This window comes from Lactuca saligna, chromosome 8 (assembly GCF_052625555.1).
Source record: "Lactuca saligna cultivar CGN05327 chromosome 8, ASM5262555v1, whole genome shotgun sequence".
Classification (NCBI taxonomy): domain Eukaryota; kingdom Viridiplantae; phylum Streptophyta; class Magnoliopsida; order Asterales; family Asteraceae; genus Lactuca; species Lactuca saligna.
The window spans coordinates 213,242,297-213,253,094 of record NC_136424.1 but is presented as its reverse complement, the minus strand read 5'-3'; the positions used below and the strand labels follow the sequence as shown (position 1 = coordinate 213,253,094).

General features: G+C 40.3%; 1 protein-coding gene across 1 annotated transcript; it reads left to right on the top strand.

Moving 5' to 3' along the window:
• Nucleotides 1-334: 334 nt before the first annotated feature.
• Nucleotides 335-2,561, top strand: LOC145011514 (uncharacterized). Its single transcript, XM_078970246.1, has 2 exons — nt 335-1,217; nt 1,347-2,561. The coding sequence occupies exons 1-2, from the start codon at nt 338-340 to the stop codon at nt 2,519-2,521; spliced, it is 2,055 nt and encodes a 684-aa protein (XP_078826372.1). The 5' UTR covers nt 335-337; the 3' UTR covers nt 2,522-2,561.
• Nucleotides 2,562-10,798: the final 8,237 nt, after the last annotated feature.

The following is a 10,798-nucleotide window of genomic DNA, read 5'->3' as shown; positions in this document are numbered from 1 at the left end:
AAATCATGTATTTTTATAAATCATTACCAAAAATTCCATATTACATACAAGAACAATATATAGGAAACTTGGTAAATTACTTAAAGCGAAATAAATTACTATGAAGAGCCACTTTTAAAAATTTGAAAAATTAATAAACTTCATTGAATCATTGTTTACTTTTCTAGAAAAGGAAAAAGATTAATAATAAAAAATTAAAAGATAAACAAATGAAACCAATGTAAATAAGAATAAAAGGAAACCTCGCTTGTTCATGAATTTGTCATACATATATTCTTTTTCTTTGATATAAATAAGATAGTTTAACATCAATAACTGTTATAGAGAGAGAAAATATATGATGGAGCCACTACCTAAACACGAGTATTGTCATTCACTAAGCCTCGTAGATTTGCAGCTTGAATATGCTGAAGAGGAAGAAGAAGATGATGACCACGACAACGAAGACCACGACGATGAGGATGGTGATGAGGACCACGATGACGACCTCGATGATGATGGTGATGAGGATAGTTGTCTGATTACGAAAGAGGGCTTTCAAGGTGTATGTTACAGGTGTGGCCAAGAAATCCATATGTACGAGAGGTACTACTACAAATGTAAACATTCATCATGTGATGTCTCGCTTCACAAATTTTGTGGTGAGCTCTTGACAAGGTTAGAGCATGCATTACATCCACATCCTCTTTCCCTATGTTGGCCGAGGATTAATTGGAGATGCAATATTTGTAAGAGAGATCACAAGTGTCTAGAAATGTGTTACAAATGTTTGGAATGTGATTTCTCCATTGATGTAAAATGTGCCGTGGAAGAAGAAAAAAAGATCATCCATCATCCTAGCCACCCACACTTACTAATCTGTTTACTCCCTAAAGCCATTTTATGCGATTGTAGTGCTTGTGGGAAAATGCATGAAGGAATCTTTTATCAATGTACCACTTGTGTTGGCTTCTCCTTACATAATGATTGTGCTTTCCTACCAAAAAGATTGTTAATCAACGAGACCACAAAAGTTGCCTTTTATCATACTCATCCACTCACCATTTCATATTCCTTCCCCATGAACGATAAAATAGCCAAACATAATCCTAAATGCAGAGTATGTGGTCATGGTTTTGATGATATGGAGAATCTTTGGATTTACAAATGTGACAAATGTATGTACTATGCACATGTGCGTTGTGTGACATCAAGAAGAGAGTCGTTCTTGCGTGCTGGTAAGTAACTCCTTTGATGATTTCCTCCGTTTCATTATATTCACTGATACGTGAACGAATATTAATTATCGTTTAGCTTTATTTGAGATATACTAACCAACTTTGTTTGTACCATTTCCAATTTATCAGGCCTCAACAAAACCGTCGAAAATTTTAAAGATGATGACCACCCTCATCTTCTTCATCTCCCATTCCCTGATGAAACATATAGTGTACCAAAACAAATTTTTTTCAAAGAAAGTGGAAGAAGTGTGGAGGTAATCCTAAAACACACGAGTCATCAACACCCTCTAGTTCTAATTGATCAGACACAATTAAATGAGAAAACCTCCTCAGAGATTAATTCTTTGCTATTAATGTGTCATAACCCAATGACAAAGACCAAACTGATATGCAACGGATGTATGAGACCAGTCATGTCGACCATGCCCTTTTACAGGTGCCCTGAATGTTGCAACTTTGTTCTCCATGAGTGGTGCACTCGACTGCCATCGCAAATAGAAAACCATCCAGGTCACCCACAACATACACTTCTTCTCATCTACTCAAACATCCTTCCTTGCTTTTTTGGTGTGTTCGTTTGTGCTGTCTGTCATCTACCTTGCAATGGATTTGCATATTGTTGTGTAAAATGCAAATACTATGTTGATGTTACTTGTGGGTTTATACCTAAAAAAATCACACATAAATCTCACCCAAATCACCTGCTTTCATTAGTTCAAAACCCTTCAGGTGGTTGTCATATGTGTCTCAAAGATGTTGATAGTCATCAACTTTCATTCAACTGCAATGTTTGTGAAATTTATATCCATCCTGAATGTGCTCTGTTATTCTCCAAGATGATTTGGCACAGCTATGACAAGCATCCCATGCAACTAAGTTACCTCCCGATTGAGAACCATAAGAGTGAATACTTTTGTGAAATTTGTGAGTTTTATTTGAATCCTCATGAATCTTTCTATCACTGTCAACATTGTCGTCAGTCTATACATACTGCTTGTGCCCCTCTAATACTTGAGAGTGAAACACATACCTATATGTACAATTTAAGAAGCGTTTATAATTTTGTTAATATAAAGTTTGGGGACATTTATAGCAGTGGTGGCCACACACATCCTCTCTCATTTGCTCAAGGAACTGCCTTAGATGATCTGTGTAACATATGTGGTAGGAAATTACAATACAAAATTATATTTAAATGTCACGACTGTAAGGAGGATAAGTTTGCCATTGATTATAACTGTTGTGAGAATGTGAAGAGGGCATTAAGTTCATTCGTTTCCCTCGACATGCTTGATTTGTAATTATCAATACTTTTTCATGTATATGTTCCCCTGTTTTATTTGTAACATCGATACAATAAGAATTGAATTCAATACCTACATTTAACTCTTGCATTCTTTTCTTTCATGCAAAGTAATTCATACTCTTTACTATTAATTAATGCTAGCTAGTTAGTATTTATACTCTTTATTATTAAAACATCTATACCACCACCACATGAAGACCACTGGGTCACATTAAAAAATACATATGTGTTTACAACAAAAACTCAATGAATATAATTAAAGTCATAGGTTGTAACAACCCTAAATCAAAACTTGTTTATTATCTGAACTAATGTAATTATATAAACCGAAAATTGATCAAAAATAGGATTCATATGCACTTAACCCATTGTAATGTTTAACATATACTATTAAGAAGTAGGAAGTAATATATATATATATATATATATATATATATATATATATATATATATATATATATATATATGGGAAAAGTGAATATACCCTTAAAGATATATAAGATTAGGTATCCAAATTATCAAAACTACGTGGTTTTTGTTAAATGGTTTAATTTTCTGAAAATAAAATTAAAAAAAATCGATTTCCATATGTGTTTCCTTATTCACTGGCGAATTCAATTGGTGATTTTTTTTTTGTTCTATGATCGGCTCTGCTTCACAATCCCTGAGATTTTGACCACACCTTTGATTGTTATATAGCAATAACAATAAATCCTTGGCTTTAGAAAACTTAGTGCCTCAAGTGTTGCACTTCTAATGGAGTCACAAACACCACTAAACAACTAGGATGAAGAGGGAGGAAAGTGGAGGCACCAAAAACGGATGGAAACCCTAAAGGAAGGATTCACCACGTTTTTGGGGCCATAAGGGTTCCTTATATATGTTGGCTATTAGGGTTTACAGCTAGGAAACCCTAATCTGATTGCTTAAGCCCTAAGCAACACATGGACTCCCACTTTAGAAGCCTTGGACGATTTCTAATGGGTTTCCCATTAGATTTCGTCCACTCCAAACTTCTATGGAGTCTGTTATCCCATCTATGTAATTATCTTATAATTACACAATAAGTCCCTTAAGTTTAATTAATCTATTTTAGCCACAAAATTAATTTTTAATTAATTCTCGACTAATATTAATTAAACATTATGATTTCTTCATTAATATATTATTCTTATAATATATTAATAAATCTTAATTAAACTTTTCTCTCCTTAATTCATCCTACATATTGCTATGGTGAGGGCAACCCAAAAGAACCATGCTCATAATCGGGTCAAGTACATACCAAACTAGTTATGGACTTATACACTAATCCAACATCAACATCAACATCAATCAATCTCATTCAAAATTAATCGCAATAAAACAAAAGAACCACAAAAGCTCCACCACACTCAACTCAATGAATACCACAAAAGGGTATTCATGTCTTTTTGCACAAACAAGATTCCCCGCCCTCTATTCTACATTTTTGGGTGGGATAAAAGTTGATAATTCTGTCTCATTGTCATCAGTCGTATTCTATTATAAGTTCAAGCCAAATGCACAACAAACACAGTAGAACCTGTATAATGGATTCTACATTTCTACTTCGCCTTTTCAGAAAAAAAAAATACCTGTGAGTGAGAAGAGCATCATCGGTAGAGAGTTTGAGGTCATCTTTGGTGTTACCATGGAGGGCCTGTAAAAGCGAAAAAAAAAATAGTTTGATTAGAAAAATTAAGAAAATAATTAAAATGAGAAAAAACAATGATATTACATTCATCACAATTATGGGATGATGGAACAATATCTTCAAGCTTTTTCCCATTAAAAATGTCAATTGCAACAAAGTGACACTTGGCATGACCGTGTTTGCCGGTATTGGAGGTGGAAACTTCCACAACCAAGTACCATGTAAGATTTCACAATATAATAGTGATTAATAATTTAATATGTCTTCAATATATAAATTTATAAATAAATAATATGTCTGAATTGTGATAGTAAAGAAAAATAGGCAATTTAAGTAAGGGGCCCATCTATAAACATTTGAAAGGCTCATGGATAATGGAGATAGGTTGTAAAAGAAAAGGGTTATGGAATATGGATTGCTATGTGGTACAATTATAAAAAAGAAGCTTATGTATGATGTATATGGACACAAGACACGTACATATGCTGGTAATACAAGTATGTCAAATCCCAAAAGCAAACAAAAATCTAAGCCTATAGCAAGAACAACAAAAAAATCGAAAATGCAACAAGAATCCTGAAAGAACTTACATTCGCAATCATAGAACATCACATAATAAAATTTCTATTATGCAAAATCAAGACATTCAAACTTGTTTCACATAGCATGAATGTCTTGGTTTTTGTACATATGCAAAAGGGTTAGGCTCATGAATGTCTTGGTTTTTGTTACACAAGACACGTCTGTTTCGGGGTCTAATCCACCCCTACTGCTGCTATCACATATATCATAACATAAACATACTATCAGACATATCTGGGGTGTCTGAACTACCCTTCGGACCTAACAACCGAACTCTACTACTATCACATATAATATATCATGCCAGCATATAACATATCAGGTAGCAGCAAACCTAGATGATATCACAAAGACAATCATCTAACATACAACTCCTACTGGTGAACCGGCATTGTGGCCGTAGACCCACCGCTACTGGAAGGTAACTCACCTCGTAGTAGCTGCTGATCTGTGCGGGAATCCTCTGACTGCTACCGCTGCTGCTCCGGAAATCCTTCGGCTATAATTCCCACAAAACACTTAGTCATACACTGCTAACTATTCTTATGGTAAAATAACCATTTTACCCCTGACCAAATCAAAGTCAAATTCAACTTCTAGTTGACCTGACTCGCCGAGTTGGCTCGCCAACTCGCCGAGTCCCTATCCTTCCATTTGTCCTTATACCCGTCTCTACTCGTTGAGTTAGGTGATGACTCGACGAGTTTTCCTTCTTAATGAACATCGACTGAATCCTCATCCGACTCGCCGAGTTGTATGAACAACTCGTCGATTTCACCTTCAACTGATACACAAGTCCTGTCCTTGACTCGCCGAGTTGTATGAACAACTCGTTGAGTTCATCTTCATCCTTAAGAAGATTGCCTTGGACTCGCCGAGTCTGCTCAAGCACTCGCCGAGTCCCATGAACTTCCAGAACAATGGCTTAGTCCAGAACGTTGGGTCACTTCCCGGGACCCCCTAAAACCTTTCCACACTCAACTGGGTCCTTATGACTCTCAATTGATATGGGTCAGAAACCTTGGACTCGCCGAGTCCAAGAGTGGACTCGTCGAGTCGGTCACATCCTCTCACTAAATCTTCGATTTCTAATGTACAACCCTTGATCAAAAGATAGATCTATACTTCTACAATCGATCTAGCACGTAAAGTTACAACCTTTACGTGCTTTCATGGGACTTTGAGCTCAAAAGGTCCTAAAACAACCTCTTACAATGCATGGGGCCTTCTTTGAGTGCAAGAGCCACTCCTTTCTGCCTTGTAACCCCTCTAAGGGACAAGATCTGAAACATCAACCCCTAACCATGTTTGTAATCATGGTTGGTGGCCAAAATGGCTTAGAAAATCCCTAAAACTCCACAAAACAGGATCTATCAAAAGAACAAACAAGGTATAGACTTTATACCTTTTATAGAATGAAAATGATGCTCAAAACAGGATCCTTCTAGCCTCCTCTTGATCCTTCAAGCTTTTCCTTCCTTCCTTGGGTCACAAAAGCACCAAAATCACTCAAAATGCCTTAGATTGCTTCAATAACGGCTAGGGTTTCCTATGGGGGTCTTTTGGGAGCGAATAGGACGAAGGAGGCCGAGTTAAGGTGTTTAAATAAGGTGCAAACCCTCGGGTTAGGGTTTTTGTCTAGATAGGGCCTACTCGCCGAGTCTAGGTGCTTCAAATCTCCCCCACTTATTTTAGACTTCATCCTCGAAGTCTGCTGCTCGATCCTGAAACAGCTCGGGGTAATGCTCCATCATCTCGTCTGCCGGCTCCCAAGTCCACTCTGACCCCTTCAGGTGCTACCATTGCACCTTCACGAGTTCCACTCTTTCGTTCCTCAAATCCTTCGACTTCCTGTCGAGGATTGCCACCGGTCGCTCAATGTAGTTCAGGCTGTCATCAACGTGTATGTCCTCCAAGGGTACCACTGCTGAGGCGTCCACCAGGCACTTTCGTAGCTGAGAAACATGGAGAGTGTTGTGTATCTGACTGAGTTCGGCTGGCAAATCCAACCTATACGCCACCTTGTCCACTCGGGCTATAACCCTGAATGGTCTAATGTACCTGGGCCCCAACTTGCCCCGCTTCCTGAATCGGATAACGTCTTTCCATGGCGACACCTTCAAGAGAACCATATCCCCGACCTGGAACTCCAGGTATGATCGGCGCTTATCGACATAGCTTTTCTGTTGACTCTGAGCAGTCTGAAGCCTGCTCCAGATCTGCTGAATCTTTTCTGTCGTCTTGAGCACTACCACAACGCTCCCCATTACCCTCTTACCAACCTCTCCCCAACATATCGGGGTCCTACACTTCCTCCCATATAGCATCTCGAAGGTAGGACGATCAATGCTCACATGATAACTATTGTTATAGGAGAACTCTACCAATGGAAGGTAGGTATCCCAACTACCTCCGAAGTCTAATACGCATGCTTGCAACATATCTTCCAGCGTCTGGATGGTCCGCTCGCTCTAACCATCTACCTGCAGGTGAAAGGCAGGGCTAAAAACGAGTACCCAGCTCGTCATGAAACTTCCTCCAAAACCTGGAAGTGAATCGTACATCCCTATCTGAAATCACAGAAACTGGCACACCATGCCGCGCCACCACCTCCCGGATATAGACATCGGCCAACTTCTCGGCCGAGATGCTCTCCTGAATCGAGATAAAATGGGCGCTCTTGGTCAATCGATCGATGATGACCCAGATCGAATCCACTCCCCATGCGGTCCTGGGAAGCTTGGTGATAAAATCCATCGTGATGTCTTCCCATTTCCACAGTGGAATATCCAACGGCTGCATCTTGCCGTGAGGTCTCTGATGCTCAGCCTTAACCTTCCTGCAGGTCAAGCACCGCTCCACGAACCATAACACATCGCGCTTCATGCAGGGCCACCAATAGTCCAGACGAAGATCCATATACATACTCGTCGCCCCAGGATGAATGGAGAATTGAGATTTGTGTGCCTCCTCCATCAGAACCTGGCGCACACCCCCATGGTATGGCAGCCACACCCTACAGTGTAGTGTCAGTAATCCTCGACTGTCATAGTCGAAGGAGGAAACCTACCCCACGATCCACTCTCTCTTCCGGTGTTCCTCTTTCATGGCCTCCTGTTGGGCCTCCCGAATCCGCTCTAACAGCGTAGTCGCCACTGTCATCCTCAGGCAGATATCCTTGATCGGCGCTGCCTTGCAGCTAAGCGCATCGACTACCACATTGGCCTTACCCGGGTGATAAAGGATCTCGCAATCGTAATCCTTTACCACGTCCATCCACCGACGCTGCCTCATGTTTAGATTCGGTTGATCCATGAGGTGCCTCAAACTCTTATGGTCCTTGTAAATGGTACAGCGAAACCCATAGAGGTAATGAAGCCAAACCTTGAGGGCGAATACAATAGCCCCTAACTCCAAATCATGCGTCAGGTAGTTCGCCTCATGAGGCTTCAGTTTCCTTGATGCGTAGGCGATGATATGCCCTCTCTGCATCAATACTGCACCCAAACCTGAGATGGACGCATCGCAGTACACAACAAAATCCTCCATGCCTCTGGCAGGGCTAAGATTGGCGCCTTGCACAATCTCTGTCTCAGTATCTCGAATGCAGCCTGCTGCTCAGGCCCCCAATGAAAGACCACAACCTTCCTTGTTAGCCTGGTCAGAGGTACGACTATCTTGGAGAAATCCTGGATGAATCTCCGATAGTAGCCGGCTAATCCTAGGAAACTCCGAATCTCGGATGGAGACTTCAGAACCTCCCATCTCATCACGGCCTCCACTTGGGCGGGTCTACTGAGATCCCATTCTGGTTGACAAGATGCCCAAGGAACTGCACCTCACGCAACCAGAACTCATACTTGGAGAACTTAGCATACAAGTTCTCCCTCTTCAAAGTCTCTAGAACCTCTCACAGATGCTCCTCGTGCTCCTCCTGCATCTTCGAGTAAACCAAGATATCATCAATAAACACTATCACAGACCGGTCTAACATCGGTCTACACACGCGGTTCATGAGGTCCATGAACGTGGCAGGAGCATTGGTGAGCCTGAAGGGCATCACCACAAACTCGTAGTGGCCATAGCACGTTCGAAACGCAGTCTTCTGTACATCCTCCTCTCTGACCCTCATCTGATGATATCCTAGATGCATATCAATCTTGGAGAACCAAGATGCTCCCTGTAGCTGGTTAAAGAGGTCATTAATCCTCGAGAGTGGTTAATGGTTCTTCACCGTTACCTTGCTCAGCTCCTGGTAATCTATACACATCCGATGCGACCCATCCTTCTTTCTCACAAACAGAATCGCGGATCCCCAGGGAGAGCTACTCGGTCTAATGAATCCCTTGTCTAACAACTCCTGCAACTGTGTAGACAACTCCTGCATCTCAGGAGGAGCCAACCAATACAGTGCGTTGGCTATCAGAGCCGCACCAGGGACTAGGTCGATCCTGAACTCCACCTGCCTCTCCGGAGGTATCCCTGGCAACTCCTCGGGGAATACATATGTAAACTCTCGCACTACGGACACATCGTCCACTATCGCCTTACCCGCCTCCCGGGTGTCCATAACATAAGCGGCATATCCTGCGCAACTCTGCTGAAGGTAACGCCTAGCTCTCGCTGCTGAACATACCACTGGTCCTTGTTGTGGCCTCTCGCCCTGAACTACCATCTCTCCCCCACTTGGGGTCCTAGTCAAAGCCCGGTTTACTATAAAACCCGCTGTAAGTGAGCTACGCCTACGCTATTTTTAATATATCGTTTATTTAATTATAGTAACGTTACTAGGAACTTATAATAAGTACTTGGGCTATTATTATGAGCTATATACGTATTGTTTGACGCTTATATAATAGTAATAATAGCTAGACTATTAATTAGTCTTGACGAATAATAGACTAAACTCTAGTGGTAATAATACTAGGTTTCGTCGAAGGAAATTATTTTTAAGAAGCGAAGCGCTGTCTGAGTTTGGATTCACCACCTTTTCAAGTGAGTGCATAGTTACTTTCAGCTTACACATAGATATGAAGTATTTTATATAAATTACGTGCTATGTGTGCATATTACCTGAATACTTGCTAGCTATGCTGGATGAACATTTTTATACATGTTTTCAATGATTTAAACTGTATATTTATTTTATATCTACGAAAATGTTGGGGTAAAACATGGGTAGATGTATTAGTTGTTGTGTGATAAAATGAAATAATGAGAGGCCTTGTTATAGATGTTATTGATGATCCAATCATCTAGCGGAGTATAGATGATGACCACGGACTATTCTAGACAGTCCAGTGGAACACTAGCAGGCTCGCAACCTGTAGGTGTTTATTTGAACTGTGTGCTCACCAGATGTACTCCAACCGCCACATGGTTGCCTTAAGGACATTTATTGCTGAGGAATCCCCTTAGCAGTAGTGTCCGTCCCGATGATAATCCTTAGGATAGGTCCCTTATGATAGATGCTTAGGGACATAATGTGAGGATAACGGGAACGGGTAATCGAGTTATTGTTGGTTGAGGAAATTAATAAACTTATTTATTGTGGGTTGAAAACCCTATGTGCTCACCAGGCTCCCAAGCCTGACCCACTCAGTTTCTTGTATTACAGGTAGTGGCGCATGAGCATAGATGTGATAACTTGGGATGAGAGATTAATGGGCTTAAGGCCTGTAAATACGGAATAATGTAGTAAGGCCTATGTTGTATTGTTTATGCTTATGATTTGTATCGAACATGACATCCTGAGTCATTTTAAATGAAATACATTTCTACGGAAATGCTTTTGATAAATCTTTATCATATTTTGTTTTGGGACAAATTCCGCAACACTTTTATTTAAAATATTACTCTGATTTTTAAACAAAGCATAAACAAAATCGGTCTTTTCTGACCGTGAAAATGGGGATGTCACAGTTGGTATCAGAGCATTAGTTTAAACGAACTAGGAATTTGTAGGATTTCTAGACTTAAACTTAGAATGCTAAGCGATGATTGTGAGGTGTGAGC